The 17,179-nt window shown below is 43.6% G+C and overlaps 1 protein-coding gene across 2 annotated transcripts in view; it reads left to right on the top strand.

Moving 5' to 3' along the window:
- Nucleotides 1-17,179, top strand: part of MYZAP (myocardial zonula adherens protein) — an 88,491-nt gene that overhangs the window by 1,895 nt on the left and 69,417 nt on the right. For both annotated transcript variants that reach the window (XM_019732237.2, XM_019732238.2), the window contains exon 2: nt 10,045-10,131. In XM_019732237.2, the coding sequence (XP_019587796.2) occupies nt 10,045-10,131 (87 nt within the window). The remainder of the gene's footprint in view (nt 1-10,044; nt 10,132-17,179) is intronic.

The raw sequence follows: 17,179 nt of genomic DNA, 5'->3' as shown, positions 1-17,179 counted from the left end.
CCATTCTGAGCACACAGATACTTGTTCTAAGAAGAAGATATCAAGTTTTTAGGGTTCCCTTTATAATACAACTCTGTTCATGATTTGCCAATGTCACAGGTACTATCTGTGGTTATGTGTGTCTGTGGCAGGCGTGATGGGAGGCTGTGATCCTTTGATTGATTAATCAATCTACTAAACAACATTTATAGATATCCCTCTGTGTGATGCAGGGCTAGGCATTGTGGTTCATTCTCTCTGTGGAGGCAGACATTGTCACAGACTGCCATCATACAAAGTGGTGGTGGTTATAGTGGGGTAGAGTGTTGACAAAGTTGGATGGAAGCTAAAAGGACAGGTTCTCCCTGAAGCATCTGAGGAAGGCCTCCCTCTACAGGAGACATTTGAGTTTGGTCTTACAGGATGAGTAGGAATTTGTAGGGTGATTGACATTGGGATATTGAAAGTAGGCAATATCATTCATTAAATGGAACTCTTGGCATATACTGTATAACAATGGCATATTGGACCTGCTTTAGGGCAAAACAGTTAATTTTTTGAAAAAACAAGAACAGGATGTCTTGAAGATAAAATTGTAGACCAAACAAGTTATCATGAAAAGTGGTCCTGAAGTTGAAAGTTTTTCAGTAAACTCTGTATGTTTTTCCTCTCTGATGTTGGATGGTCTTGAACAATAACACGTTAGCCATTAAAACAGCATTTCTCTTTCATCCAAAGAGCTTACCAAATTAGGGGCTGCAGGGGAATCAGGCTGTGTTGGTCCAGATATTCAAGCCAACCAGAAATGGTGGTGACAGCTGACACTGAGCAGGGAATTCTCTGAGTCAGCTGCCAAGGGTGGTGTGGCTAGACCAGACTGTCACCAGTTATTCTTCATTTAATAGCTGTCACCTACAATTTATACTTCCTTCTTATCTGAAATCATCTCTCAAGGAAAAAAACAAACAGGTGGGAATAATTTCTGTCAGCTCATAAACAAAGCTCTAAGAGTCATTTGTGGATGCTAACCAGGAGAGGTTGTGAAATTTAAAAAAAAAAATCTGCCTTCAAACCAGTTGTGTTCTAAAAATAGTTTTTATCTATGGCAATAGCAGGAAGATAAATTGGCTGGAGAATAACCATAGACAGAATGATGACCTTGGAGAATGGGGAAAACATTTTAAAAAATATTGACGTTGCTTCATGATTTTGAAAGGAATTTTGTAAATGCAGTTAGTCCCACTGAATGAGCCTTTGAAATGAAAGGTCAGTTGTGTGGCCAAGTTGTGCGCTTTGGGGGGAAGACATGTGTTGCTTTGTGTAGCCAAATATTGTTGGTTAAACGGTCCAGTTAGTACGGCGTGAGACCTGGCAAGGGTTTCCTCCAGCACCATTAGATATTGTCAATATCTCCTATTGGTAATCAAAGACTGTTGGCTGGTATTACTGGTATCGTGGACCTCCAATGGCACATTGAAACACGAAACAAAAGCAAATGAGGCCACAAGCATAGGACTGTCTCCTAGCCTGCTCTTGCCCGTATTTCTTTCTATTTAGCAAAGCCTTCCTCTTTTAAAAATCAGAATGGGCCTGCTCGTCATCTCTCCCTAGCTAATGAACCGCTCTCCTGGGTCCCATTTCTGTCTGATTGGCTCAAAATAAAGAATTCTCCTTAGCTGGCCGGGGAATGGATCAGACAGGTGTTTATCTCACTTCCTTTTCCTTTTCACAGAAACATCTGTGTGCATAACTTCCGTATTGTCATATGGGCTCTGAGGGAGGGACACAGAGGGTTGTGGGACCTCAGCGTGTGGTGGAGGAAAGTTGGCTGCAGCGTCCACCAGGGAGGAGGTGGGCAGGAGGCCTGCTGCACCCAGAAAACAGGCTGGCCCCTCACCAAGTCCTTCCTGAGCTAGCCCCTGATAAGCCAAGTTGTAAGGTTTTGGAAACTGGCATCCTCAGAGCTGAGCCAAAAAGCCTCTGTCACTAAAAATTGACAGGCGAATCTCAGAAAAAAATGTCCTACCGGTAGTCCATCTTGCTGTGTCCGATGTGCGATGAACAGCCCTGAGTCCTGGGGATCTTAAAGAAACTTGAGTTCACTTGCAAAACCTTTCAAGTCAGTCAGCCTCAAAAATTGTCTGAGTTCGGGGAGCTGTGGATCGAGGGCTAACAAGCTAGAGACCACCCCGAAATGTTTTGATCTAAAATACTTTCAGTGATTACGGGCATTATAGTCTTAGAGCTTTCTGTGATGATCCCTCTCAGCCTAAAACAGTTCTAGTATTCCCCAACACACTGAAGAGTAACACACTGGTATTTACTTCTTTTCCCTCTTTAGATGAGTGATATTTCCTGAATGTCAATCACCTTGTTGACTCTTACTTGTTCTTTAAGACTAGAGCCATCTTTTTTTTTAAATTTTTTTTATTTTTTTAAATTTATTGGGGTGACAATTGTTAGTAAAATTACATAGATTTCAGGTGTACAATTCTGTATTACATCATCTATAAATCACATTGTGTGTTAGAGCCATCTTTTTAAAATGCAAAATTCTGTCACCGGACTCCTGTTTCAAGAGCCCCTTCAGTACTTCCAGGAGAAAGTACAAACTCCTTAGTTTAGCATCAGGCACTTTTGGTCTGCCTTTGCCTTCCCTGTCCCCTTCTACATGCTTACTCTTTCCAGATACTCATACTCCAAATGACTCGCCATTCCCCAAGCTTTCCATGTTGTTCTTTGTCTGTCTGCCTTCTTCATGCCTCTCCTCTTTGTGTCTTCCTCCAGGAAGCCTTCCCTGAACCCTTCGCTTCCCTGTTCCCCTAGTGTGCACCCTGTTACTGCTTGCGTCATCTATGATTACCTACTCGAGGAGAGGGTTTAGGGACCCTCCCTCCCCAGGCTTGGTGTAATAGATGCTTAAAAAGAGGAGTGTCACACTTGACATTGAATTGGCAAATGGGAAAACAGGAAGGGAAGCTTGGGATAAAGCCAGCTCATCACTTCTGGCCCACCTGGGCAGGAAGCAGGTGACAAATGGATGGGAGTGTTTGTCCAGGTGAGGAGACTGACATTTCTGGGAAGATCTCCAAATATTCCAGTTGCCTCATCCTGTTGCACAGTTGGAATTTCATTCCTTTGGTTAAGTCAGTGGTTCTCAACCCTAGCTACACAGAGAATCACCGAGAAGCTTAAAATAGCTATGCCCTGGCCCCACCCCAGGCTATTTAAATGAGAACCTCTGAAAGTGGAGAATAACATCCGTGTTGTTTAGGAAGCTCCCCAGGTGACTCTAATGAGCAGCAAAGGATTGGGATTCCTTCCTTAAATATTGCTCTCCCCTTACAGCTTTTGTGGAAATGCAGACTCTCTCATTTTGTGGAAATGAGACAGTGTTCTGGAAGGTCCCTTTGGCCTTGTGGAAGGGCAAGGTTTGGAAGGGGGCAGGGTGGGGGAGTTCATAACACTCCAGGTCACACAGGTATCTCTGTGAGCCTTCATTTACCTGTGTGTTCTCTCTGATCTTGAAGTTTGGGGCACCTTGTGTGCCTGGTACAGAAGTCAGCCAGCGAGATAGGAAGGAGAGGTTGCCATCCTCCTATTTATGAATTTTATCTGGAGTCAGCCCTGACATGGGAAAGAGGGGCTCTAGGACACTTTACATCACCTGGGAAAAGTGTCCAAGTATGTAGATCAGGGTTTGGCATGCTATTGCCCTTGGGCCAAATCCAGCCCTTCGCGGCCTGCTTCCTACACTCTGAGCTAAGCATGGTTTTTATAGTGACCTGCAAAGTATCAATGTTTATTCTCTAGCTGTCACAGAAAAAGTTTGCCCCGCCCTGATGTAGATAATCGTAGGCCTGCAAGTTCAGGGCCACAGCAGAGCTAAAAGGCCTCCTTCAGAACAGGCATGCGCTGTGCCACGAAGCCTGCCCTGCTCATTCTAGAGATTTTATGCTTTCAGTGGGAAGAGAGAATGCAGGAGTTGTCCTCCCGGCCACAGCCACAGGGGCCACACCTTCTTTTGTTAGGTGGAGTCGGGCAGCACCCCACAGTCACAGAGTGAACCGGGCCTGAGAGAATGTAAGTGCATTGGCTAATTTTTTTTAGGGCAATCCATCTTTGTACACAGATCAGCAACCCCTGTCACCTCCCAGGGTCATCTCCTCCACCCTTTTTATTTGAATGGATAGTTTTCCCTCGGGTGAGTCCAAGTTCCTGAAGCTGAGAGCATGATGGTATGTGGATCCCCAGGGTCCCCTCTAAATGGAGACCCAGCCCTCTGCTTCCCCAAAGGGGGTCAGAAACAGGCCTTAGAGGACCTGTTTAGCTCCCAGGTCCCTGAGTGGCAGACAAGGGCTTTCTTGTGGTGGAGGCTTGAATGCTGTCTGCCCCGCCCTTGCTCTCCCTCCCATGAGGGTTGGTTTGAAGAAAGTGGAAGGCTATCTGGGGAGTTTTAGGTACATTCTCCTTACTGTGTTTTAGTTCATCCCCAAAAGATACCCATACTAACATTTACAGAGTCAGTGCCTATTATGTGTTGATATTATGCTAAGCACTGTAAGGGCTACCAAATGCAATTAAGATGCAAAGCTTGCTTAGTCTCTCCCCTTATTTTTTCCCTTCGGTCTATGGTGTAGTGCATGGGAACATAACAGGGGGTACTCAATAATTGCTACCAATTGAGCTCAGATCTGACTGTCAGTCCTTTCTCCAAAGATGGCTCCCTGTTGTCTTTCACTAGAGGCCTTGCTTCTCCAGCAGGCATTTGTAGATTATGTTAGAGTTTAGCCTCTCTGCCTGTTTGTCCTTTTTCTCTCCCACTCTAGCTTAGGCTGCAAGCCCCCTTACCATTCTTGGAACAGGCCAGCTTCTGTGCCTTTAGGCAGCCTGGGATAAACACCTTGCCTGGTAGTTGTCTGTTATTCTGGCAGTGGATTCTCCAAACCTCACTGACCTGACAAATCCTTTTTGTCTTCTGTACTCAGCTCAGATGTCATCTCTAGGAGCCTTCCCATATACTCCCACCTCCAGTTAAGATGATTGTTCTTCTTCCTATATTTTCATAGTAATAAAGAACACTTGCAGAAGGCTTAATATGTGCCAGAAACTGTGCTAAACCCTTGGCATATATTAGCTAATTTAATCCTCACCACAATCCTAAGAGAGTGGTTCTGCAATATTGTTCGCCCTGTTTTACAACTAAGATACGTGGAACTGAAGATTAAGTAGCTTTCCAAAGGTTTCATAGCTAGTAGCTATCAGAACCAATATTGGAATCCAGGAAGTAGAGTTCTGTCATGCCTTAACTACCCATCTGCCTTGTCTCTCAGGACCTTGTGTTGGTGACACTAAGTGTTCTTGATGGCCTTGTTTGGATGTGCTTTGGAATTCTGAGCTCCTGGGGACACGACTGTTTCTTTTTCAGCTTGGGACCCTCAGAGCCCTTAAAAATATTTTACAAGTAGTGGGTGCTCAGGAAACTGAGTGATGAAATGCACTGAGTCCATCCTCCTGCTTTTATCCACTGGAAGGGACCCCCACTTGTAGGGACAGCTGGTGCAATAGCAGTGGTATTCAGGGACAGTAACATTCAGCTCTCTTCATTGTTCAGAACAGAAGGCTGAGCCAGCCACTGTGAGAACCCCTGGGAATGAGGTACTCTACCTGCCTCTCAGGTACTGCCCAGCCTGGGCTACTCTGGGTATTGTGTAACTGAGTTTCAGGAAACCATGGAGATCAGCATCACCAAATGCTAAGAGAGATTAGAAACACTGCCTTGATCTTACTCAGTGGGGGATGTTACCACAGGGTGATATCTGAAAACGAATGAGGAGAGGTGGTCCTGACAGGTCTACCTAGTGGGTGCATTCAGGGATTACTTTTCTTAGGGCCTCTGTTAAGGAATTCAGAGAACCTTCTAGACCACTTGGGTTGTTCTCTTTGCTGCTCCTGAGACAGTCCTGTGGGTTCAGGAAGGGTTGCTACCTTTCTTCCTATCTTTCTGATACATTCTCTCTCAGTTTTTATTAGTGCTATTACTACTATTATAATTATTCTTTTAGTTAAAAAACTTGGAACAGTTGCAAACAATGTAGAAATCCCACTTTGTAGAGATCACCACCACCATCACCAGTTGGTTGTGTTTCCCTAAAGTCATTTTCCCCCCATAAAGCTACATAAATGATCAGAATGTGCTTAAAAAACAAAAATGGGATTCTTACCAGATTTTTGCAGCTTTCTTTTTTTTCACATGACAATACATGTGGCCATTTTATTAGGAAGGAGTCTAAGCCTTCCAAGCTGGGTTTAAAGTGCTTCTTTATGGTTAGTCGTCAGTGCCAGAAACTTCATCGTCAGTGGGTCGGGATTGATTAAAGAATGCTAGCAGTGTTCCCTAGTGTTTCCTTAATGGCACCTCTAATGATGATTAAACGCTTAACACAGGGGTCTAAGTGTAGCCTCAAGCATCTGCTGTAACTGCCAGATAGCTTTGATGCCAAATGTTTTATTTTACGAGTTCATTTTATTTTAATTCATTATCTGTCACCAGATAAGACTGATAGCTTAGGGAACTGTTTATCCTGTGGTTTTGTATACCCCAGGGTACACATGGCTCAGTGAGAGCTGTAGGAGGTGTGTTGAGGAATATCTACATTCTGGGTAGACAGATGAAGAAGGGGCTCGAGCAAGGGAAGGGGACAGCTCACTTTTGCGTGGTTGAACTCACGGGGATCCCTCTACACCTTGTCTCCTCTTCAGTTTTTTAGTTTGTTCTGAAAATTATTACCATTAGGGATGCTCCTCTAGGGCAATCAACCTATAGAAAGATATCACTTACAGTGGTAATGCCCACTAGATCTGTTGACCAAATTGTTATTTCCATGGCAAGCAAAGCTGTGAAACCAAGTAGTCCTATTTTATTCTGGAGCTTGTAGGATGACAATAATATCTAGATAATAATAAAAATACCTGACATTGAGTGAGACTTACTAGTTGCCAGACATCTACCTTTTATCCACATTTTGCCCTTAAGATTCAGAGAGCTTAAATATCTTGCCCATAGTCAACACAGCTAGTAGGAATCTCTGTGTGTGTGCATCTGTGCAAGTGTGTGCATGTATGTACCCATGTGTATGTGTACACACGTGTGTGCATGGGATGTGGTGGAGGAGAAAAGCACCTCCTTTTCTCTGCAGAATTATGCTATGGATTAGATCCAGCCTATCAGAGAAAATTATTGAGCATCACAGACTTGGATTGCCTGCCTGGTGTGAGTTACACTTTGGTGTTTGTACAAATGCCAGCTGGTTTCAACCAGTTCAGGAGGCTTGAAGTTAGAAGGTTGCCTTTCTTTGGAAGGACTCTGATTCCCATCAGAATTGTTGCCTGTCACCTAAGAGATCTACCTGTGGAATGATTGGTTTCTCTTTGGCAAACATGACTGGTGGTGAGTTTTGAAGGTTTGATGCAAAGTTGGCCACATAAGAGGCAGATAGCCCTGGGATCTTTGGGCAATGAAGCTTGCCCAAAGGAGAGTAAAGATAGAGAGAGTTCTTGAAATCAAGTCATGTGATCGAAAGAACTGGAGTTGTTTAATCCAGAGGAAAAGACGTTCAGGGGACAGGAGGCCTATCTAGAGAAAAGGAAAGTAGGTTGCAGTCCTTGGGGGCAACTTGGGTTTATTAGGTGGGATTTCTGAGATTAGAGGTGCCGGATAGCAAAATAGGATGCTTCAGAGGGAGGTGATGGTGTACGTGGAAGTGCTAACACGTGTCCCAAATGGGCCCTCTCACCTGTGCATGGAAAACGTTATCCCCAGATTGGGTATTCGTCTATCAGTTATATTGTTAGGTGTCGGGGATCCTTCATAATGTCAACCAAGTGTAAATGAATCAGGCTTTGCTAAAATTAAAAATAGCAAAATTTTATTCAAGGGTCTTAGGGTTTGCAAACTGGAAACACTACTAGGCAATACCCAGAGTGCTACGAAGAAGAAAGAAAAGTTGAGTTCTTATGGTAAAAAGTACATTCTTGAGAAGAATCAGCCCTACATGTTTAGCCTTTGGATTGGTCCGAGATGATAATCTTCCAGATATCCGATAGTCTGGATAATGGATGTCAGGTGGTCTGGACACTTGAACATTAAGTCCTTCAGAGGGTAATCAGAGGGTTATCTATATCATCTACATCTATATCTGTACCTATCTCTATCTCCAGGCATTCATGTACAACTGAAAAGTTAAAAAGTTTTAAGTCCTCAGTCTAGTTAAAGTAAAATCTATTCCTCATACTTCGGCCCATTTAGTCTGAACCAGTTTTGTCAGCTTGACTCTACAGATTTTATTTTAAGTCAGCTTGCTGTGTTTCCCCGAAAATAAGAACAGGTCTTATATTAATTTTTGCTCCAAAAGACACATTAGGGCTTATGTTCAGGGTATGTCATCCTGAAAATCATGCTAGGGCTTATTTTCTGGTTAGGTCTTATTTTCGGGGAAACACGGTAGCTCTACTGAGTTTATCTTGTTTTCTTCACTCATTCCTCCATAGGCTGGCAGGATAGACTTAAATGGTCTTTTACAATCCCACCCCACCCTGGGCTTCTAGGCTACAGGGTAGTTTCGCTGAGAGGCCACCCTGTGGATTGGTGCAGACCCGTGACCCTGCACACCAGGTTGGGGAAAATTAGTTTGCTGGGGCTGCTGTAAAAAATACCACAAACCAGACGACTTAAACAACAGATATTGATTGTCTCACAGTTTTGGAGCTAGAAGTTCAAAGTCAAGGTGTTGGTAGGGTTGGTTCCTTCTGAGGGCTGCGAGGGAAGGCTCTGTTCTAGGCTTCTCTCCTGGGCATGTTTACATGGTGTTCTTCCAGTATGCATGTCTGTCTCCAAATTTACCATTTTTATAAGGACATCAGTCATTTTGACCTTATTTTAACTTAATAACCTCTTTAAGGACTCTGTTTCCAAATAAGGTCATATTCTGAGGTACTAGGGGTTGGGACTCATGAACTCTAGGGGGATACCAATCAATCCGTAATGGGGGGCAGGTAGCACTCCTGTAAGTTAAGCTCGCATGGCTGTGGCTTGGATACTCAGGGTGCTCCTGGGACCCTCTTTGGGCTTTTTTATTTTTATTTTTTTATGGCAGGATCACTTCTCCCTGGGAAATGTCACAGCAGGACCATGCTGTGACATTAAGGTGACATAGACATCATGTAGCATTAAGTATATATTTTCATTGTTGTGCAAACATCACCACCATCTAGCTCCAGAATTTTTTCATCTTTTCAAACTGGAACTCCATACCCATTTAATAATAACTGCTCATTCCTCTGTCTCTTCTGCTCCTGGCAACCCAGCATTCTGCTCTCTGCGTCTATGAATTTGACTGCCCTAGGTACCTCATATATGGGGAATCATACAGTATTTGTCTGTGTATTATTGGCTTATTTCACTTAACATAATGTCCTCAAGATTCATTCATGTTGTTGCATGTGTAAGAATTTCCCTTCTTTTTAAGACTGTATAATATTTCATTTTATGTATATGCCGCATTTTACCTATCCCTTGATCCATCAATGGACATTTGTGTTGTGTCCCCCTTTTGGTTGTTGTGAATATAAGGATGCTATGAAGATGGCTGCATAGATTTAAAAAAATTTGTGATTAAACTTGTACATGTCTATTGTAAAAATTCAATACATATATAGTCAAGTAGAAAGTACCCTGGCACCCCAATCACCACTGTATGTATTTTGACCTCTATTCCTCTAGCTGTATTTTGTCCTGTGAAATAAGATCATTCTATACATGCTGTTATACATGCTATTTGAACACTGTGAAATCACTCAGTAGTTTTCTTGTTTTGAGTAGCAAGATAGTGAGTGCCTGTGATAGGCCAGGCAAAGGCTGGTTTTACGCTCAGAGTTCCCTGTGTGACTGGTATGATTTTCCCCATTGCTAAGGAGGGAAACAGGCTCTGAGAAGCATGAGATCACCCAGGTCTTTCTACCCCAAACATGGATTTATAACTGGCCTCTCCTCTCTGTCTCTCCTAGGCAAATGTCTGCAGACTGCGGCTGACCGTACCTCCTGAGAGTCCGGTTTCTGAGCAAAGTGAAAAGAAGGTTGAAAGAAAAGAGCAAGTAAGCCATCTCTGAGGCAAAGCTCTGACAAGTTCTACTCTTTGTACTCTTTTATTTTACCCCCTTCCCCCTCCCGTCCTCTGTGCAGGCTATTAACAGAGCCTGAATGTCAGCAACTCTGTTGATGAAAGGCCCTCGCGACCTTGCCACCCCATCTCCCATCTTCCCAGAAGTCAGACTGCTCTGCCTGGCTGGCTCTGCCGGCCTTGGGCCCCTGCTCTTGTTTCTTGATGAACACTGGCTCTGTGTTCCCTCAAAGCGGTAGGGACGCTGGCTTTAGTGACAGGTACTATGGCAGGGAACGTGTTTTTCCTGAAAGAGCCCAGTTCAGTTGAGTCAAAGGGCCCATTGTGAGTTTCCGGCAGGGCCTAAGCCTTTGTCAGCAGCTACAGCCGGAACCCAGCTCACGGTGGAGAGGCTGCCTGGAGAGGAAAGACCCAGCATGCAGCTCTGGCATGTGACAAGGGCACTTGGCTGGAGGTAGGAGGAGTTCGGACACTTCTGTGCTAAGTGCTGTGCTAAGTGTTGGGCCATGAAGCTAAGTCTGACCTTGTCCTTGCCTTAGAGGAGCTCGCAGTTCTTTCGAGTGAGATAGATGTATAAGTAAACGATTGTGTGATAGTTCAAATGTTAGGGTCCAGAAGTGTAAGAAAGGCTCTGGGAGCACGGGGAAGGGAATAACTGACTGCTTGGGGGAGTGACATGGAAGCAGAGGCTTAATGGATACATAGCAAATCCTGATCACCTCTAGGCCTGTGGTGCTAGGCAAGCCATTTTTCTCATTCACAAAGAATTAATGGGCACCTATTGTGTTCCAGGCACTATTCTAGACATTGTGAGTATAGCAGTGGACAAAGCAGTAAACAAAAGAAAAGCTTCTCATTTATGGAACTTACATTCTCTTGGGAGGAGAATGGAAATTTAAAAATGAAGCACATGTTTTAGAGTTTAGAAGGTAGTAAGTGCTGATGGAAACAAAACAAGAGCAGGGGACGAAGTGACAGCAAATAGGTAGTACTTTTTCTTATGCATGTATTTTATATAAGTATAAACTAAAACAATAAAATTATATATAATATGAATTTCATAAATTGAATCAGAAGACGATGACTTCTCAAAACAACAGGCCTTGCTTTGCAATGAACCGATCATATGGTAATTGATAAAAAAGGAAGCTTTTCACTGACTGGTAAATGGTTAATGAGGTCCCAGGCTTGCTGTAAGTCTTTGTCTAGCCTTCCCTTCTCTCATACCCTCTTCTCCCCACTTTCTACCAAAGACAAAGAGCTATTTGTGCTCATGTAAATATGAACCAGGGAAAGGAGGTAGGTGAGGGAGGAAAATGAAATTATGACTAAAGTAAGGTGATTGAATGTGAAGTTACTTCTCTGCTGAAAAAGAGAGGATGAGCCCCACTACAAGAATCCAGAAAAATGACTGGTTCCAGGTTGGAGTAGGGAGAGTACAAGGTGAGCCTGAGACATCTGTGCTAGAAAGCAAGGTAGCACTCAGAGGGCAATGGAGTCATATCAAAGGACCCAGAAGCTGGTGGGAAAGGGCTCTCACTGGCAAAAATGGAGAATTTGAACATCAAATAGAATAATGACAGTAATCGGTTATGACACATGAGTATATAGTAATAATCAGAGAGAGAGAGAGAGAGAGAGAGAGAGAGAGAGAGAGAGAGAGAGGAGACCTGGTCTTTATAGAACATCAGCTGATAACTTTAGAAAATCTCTATTTTGTAACTCTTGGGTCATCAGAAGATGCAAAAACTAATTGGTGAGTGATTATTGGATTATTGTGGAACAATATATTGTCGTGGTCTCAAAGTAATACCTCACAGATTGCTTACTGATTCTAAAGGTACAGTGGCACATTCTGGCAGGTAATAGTGGAAACAAGTGATCCAATTCAGCAGCCAGTAGTGGGACAGATGACCTGATGTGATGTGACTTCTGAGGTGATGCGATGAAGAAGGGCACATTGTTACCTATGTAATATTCATGCCAAACTTGTTTAACTGAATATAGTAATAAGGAAACAGAAACGTGAAAATGTGGGACTATCTGCAAAACAATTGGCCATAATCTTTCAATAAATTCAATGTTATTTAAAAAAATGAGAATCTGATGGAATCAAAAGAGCCTAAAGAGGCTTAACATCAGATACAATGAGTGGATCAAAATAAATTCTACAAAAGATACATTGGGATAATTGTAAAATTTTAAATATTAACCATGCATTAGATGTAATTGAATCAATGTTACTTTTCTTACTTGTGATAATGGTACTTTATGTAGTTGAACTATTCTTTCAGCTTCTCTGTGGCTTTGAACATTCTCTAAAGAAAAAGTGAGGTTAAAAGCTCACAACCAAAAAGAGTGCAGGAGTGGCCAAACTTCAGCCACTAGACCCTTGTTGATGATGAGGATTGAGTGGGGCCCTGTGTTGCTGGCGGGTGTCCCCTTCTGTCCTCACTGATTCCCCCTCCCTGCCTATCCCTTTTAGAGCTGATAGATTTGTCAGACAAGTGGGCCTGGGCTGTGTCCAGGGGCACACAGGCAGCTTAGCATGTGGGGACTCAGAAGGAGCACTTTTTGAAGAAGGGGCCCAAACTGGAGTGGGTGACAGGACAAAGGCCTTGGTGGCTGCCCCTGTATGTGCGGTGAGGAAGTGGGGAATTGGGTCTGTCGGAGCGGACCCACGCTGCTTGCCTGGGAGGTATTTAGGAAGGGTTTCTGGTGCTGCCACTGGGGCAGTAGATGCTGTGAAGCCCTGGAGGGCATGTCACCGCTGAAGAGGAATTAAGTGTTCCCAAAGAAACAGGCACATGTGCTCATTGTCAAGTTGTGTACTGATGTGTCTGTTTGTCTCAAACAGTGCTTTGCAAACTTTTGAAAGCAATTGGACTCTCTTTTCCTTTCCTTTTGATTAAAATGTTATCCTGAACCCTTATGTATAATCGAGACGAAAGTGGTGGTGGGGGGGGGCAAAGTCCTCCCAGTCTCCCTTCACCCCCCAGCCTCCCTGCTGCCTGAGAGCTCAGGGCAGAAACTGCAGGTGTAGAGTGTGTGCCACGAGGCTTCGCATACTGGGTGGGCCAGGTGTGCAACCTGAGTGCCTGTCTGTGCCATGTTGGTGACTCATTGCTGAAGAACTGGGGTAGAGAGCAGGAGGGTAGGGCTGGCTGCTTCCCCAGGACTGAAGTCCTTGGGCGATGGCAGCACTGGAAGGCGCTGGTGATAGCTGTGAGGCTGTTTTGGGTGATTTCGTCACTAGTCCTGGCTGGGTTCCTGGTCTTGACTCACTGGGAGCCAGAGGCAGGAACCAGCGAGGAGACCCTGGGAGTGCCAGGGTGGCTGCCCCTCCCTGGGATGTCACAGCCTACATAGTTGCAAGGTGCCAGGAACTTGGAATGAGCCTCCCTGGTGAGATGACTGGTTCCTTTGGAGGGGATCTGTGGTGTGCAAAGACGGGAGTAGAGCTGGCTTAGATGTGGAAGCAGGAAGATGTATGTGGCCTGAGTGGCTTCTGATGAAGCAAAACTTTTTGGAGGGTTTCCAGGGTCCTGATAGAGCTGCAGCCAACTGAGGGCAGTACTGGGCCTTATTCTTTCCCACAGTCATGGAAGATGCTTAGTGTACTTTGAAGACCTGAGATACCACGGAGCAGCGGCCACAGAGACACCAATGCCAGTTGGGCCATTCTTCTGTCCACTGTTCTCAAATCATCAGAGAGAGGAATTACTCAGAGTGGAGGGGTGTGGCAGATGGTACATGTTGCCTAGCTTCATGGTGGTGTGTGTGGAGGCTTCTGGGGGCAACCACACCAGAAGCTGCACTTTTTCTGGAGTCATGGGTTCATGGAGTAGATGTAGGCGGCTCCCTACTCCTTTTATTCTTTCTCTTACAAAAAATGTCAACTGCCCTAAGGCTGCTTTCTGCAGGCCTCAGATGAGCTCCCAAGCCCTTACGCTCTCTGCTCCTCAGTTTCTTCATCTTTAAAGTAGGCACAACAATGGCTGGTTGCAATGAACAAATGAGCTAATATATGCAAAGGACCGACTGCAGTGTCTGATCTATAATATTGATTAGAAAGAGAGGCAGTGACTGAATGCCAGGTCACTTCCCTTTGAATGTCAAACCCAGTGGCCCTTGTTCTTTGCTGTTTTTCCCTTGGACCCTCCTGGAGTCAGTCGCCTTTCTAGAAATACCTGTCCTGCGTCTCCTTCTCCCTCTTGGACTGTGCCTGATGCATCTGTTTTGATGTCATCATGCCCTTCTCTAAATCCGAGCATCCCTCTGCTCATACTGCCATGCCTTGCCTCCTCTTCTTGCCCCCGAGAACTCATCCTCACACAGTATGGAGCTGCCTCCCTGGGAGGACACCCACCCATGTGTCAGCTCTGCCCTCCTGAGCCCCATCCTATGGGTGGCCATGTTGGTTTTCAGCATTCTTGACATGGGGTTATTTTTACGTTCAGAATACAGACATTTTACTGGTAAATTACCTTTATTTTACAATTTAAAAATATGAAATTTGGCTCATTTATGTAAACAGATATACTGAGAAAGTTTTAAACTGCATTAACTTTTTGAATGGAACATAGATACACCCATTTAGGAAATGTTCTGTCTCCACCAGAACAGGGATCCCAAAATATCTCACATTGCCATTTTCCGATTACCAGCGAGAAGGGGTGTCTTTCTTCTATTTGTTTGTCATTTGTATTTCCCACAAAGCCATTTGGGTCTCATCTGCTTTCAGGGGACTTTGCTGGAGTCATCTTGGAAATGAGGCAGGGACATTAAGGGTAACACAAAGATAGTATATGGAGGTTCAAGGGGGAGAGACAAGAGGGAATGGGAGAGGCAAGTGCCTGTACCCAGTTCCCTGTCCCTCACTGGAGTCTGACTCCGCCTTCCCCACCACCCCTTTCGCCTTATATCCACCAGAGCCAAAACCCTTCTCTCTTAGAGCCTGACACTTCCTTCCCTAGGATAATTTATTTGCACTAGCCCCTTTTCCCCAAACAACCTACCTGAGAGATTCAGTTCTAGGCCTTGGCTTTCTCCCAAATGAAATGGCAAATGAAGACAAAGGGTAGAAGAAGATAAATAAAACAACTATATTTTGTTGTGACAAAGCAAATGCCAAAATATTGGTATTTTGATTTGTTTCCAGTGTGACACTACTGGTTGGGTTGCAGGTCTCAAAGCCAGATGGCCAATTCCTCTTGAATGATCACTCAGCCCATCTAAAACCAACTCAATATTATCTCCATTTTTTTTTTTTTTCCCCGTTTGGCCTACGTTCACTGGACAGGTTCACTTGTTGTCTTCCAAACTGATGGCATCTACTTCCTCCTCAGAACCCTTGCTCAGGCCCTATCCCAGGCCTGGAGTCTCTTCCTAGCCATCTTTCAGTTTATCAACATCTTCCCTGTTCTTCAAGGCCTGCTTACCCCGAGACCTTCCCTGACTGCCTCATGCTTTGGTGATTATCTCCTCTCTGGAACTACGGGCTCCCCAGGCTGCACCTTTCATGTGGCATTGCTAAGAAGTCCCATATGTGTACATACATATTTCTGCGAAACTTGTGTACTACATATACTTATGCAAGTATACACACATATGGCAATGAGGTGTTTGTTTTTTTTGTCTCCCTAGACCATAGCTCTCTATTTACACATAGTAGGTGCTTAATGATTATTAATTATGATGATTTGGTTTATTTTTAGTTTGCTAGGGCTGCCATAACAAAGTACCACAAACTGGGTGGCTTAAACAACAGAAATGTATTGGCTCGCAATTCTGGAGTCTAGAAGTCTGGGATCAAGGTGTCCATCAGCAGGGCCATGCTCTGTCCGAAGGCTCTAGGAAGAATCCTTTCTTGCTGCTTCTAGCTTCTGGTAGCTCTTGACAATCCTTGGCTTGTGGCAGCATTACTCCAGTCTCCATATTGTGTTCTTCCTGTGTGTGTGTCGGTCTCTGTATCCAGTTTTTCTCCCTTTTATAAGGACACCAGTCATATTAGGATTAGGGCCCAATCTAATGACCTTATTTTAACTTGACCCTAGTTCCAAATAAGGCCAAGTTCTGAGGTACCAAGTTCTGAGGATGCCAACATATCTTTATTTGCAGAGCACAATTCAACCCATTATGTTTCTTTGTAGAATATTCACCTTAAGTTGTATTAACAGCTCAGATAATTTTTTTCTATTAAAAATCATTAGTAATACGGGAGAGGAGATGCTGTTGGTTTGTAGGCACAAATTTCATGTTGAAAAATTATTAAATGTAGACTATAATGTTTATAAAATTGTTGAACATTAAAATTAAAATTGGTAGTAGATGATTTTGAAATTAAACCCCTATCATTTCAAAGAACTTCTTGAATGTATGTATCTATATTTCTATCCAAATCTATATGCAATGTATTCTTAAGTACACACACACACACACACACACTTACACATAGAGAAATAACAGACAGAAGCCATGCCAGCTATTACAGATTTATATGTTGAATTGGAGTCTCACTGTATAGTTGAATTTTAGTGAATATCATCTGAGCTCCCCTGGTGTGATGGTGAAATTTTTTGCAAATTGACAAAGTAGTTTGAAGCAGATAATATTTGCAGTAGCTATTAATGTACCACCATTGTAAGTGTCCTTTAGTGACCTGTTTTTTAATTTTTGTATTAGGTTCAGGTGTACAAAACAATGCAATAGACATTTCACCCCTCACAAAGTGATAATCCCCTCCCCCAATCTATTGCCCCTCTGACATCATATGTATCTATTACAATTCCACTGACTCTATTCCCTATGCTGTACTCCACATCCTGTGACATATATATATATAATTATAGTTGACATACAATATTATTCAACTTCAGCTTCAGGTATACAGTGCAGTGGTCGTGACCTGTGTTTTTAAAGAAACTATTTCTCTCTAGACCTTTAAGAACTCTGAGAGCAGATATATGTGTATGTATGAAAAGTTGGGAACTTTCATAGCCCAATAAAATGTTGAAAAGGAG

The sequence above is a fragment of the Rhinolophus sinicus genome, linkage group LG03 (genome assembly GCF_036562045.2).
Source record: "Rhinolophus sinicus isolate RSC01 linkage group LG03, ASM3656204v1, whole genome shotgun sequence".
NCBI classification, from domain to species: domain Eukaryota; kingdom Metazoa; phylum Chordata; class Mammalia; order Chiroptera; family Rhinolophidae; genus Rhinolophus; species Rhinolophus sinicus.
Note: the sequence above shows the minus strand (reverse complement) of the source record. Positions and strands in the feature narration are given on the sequence as shown.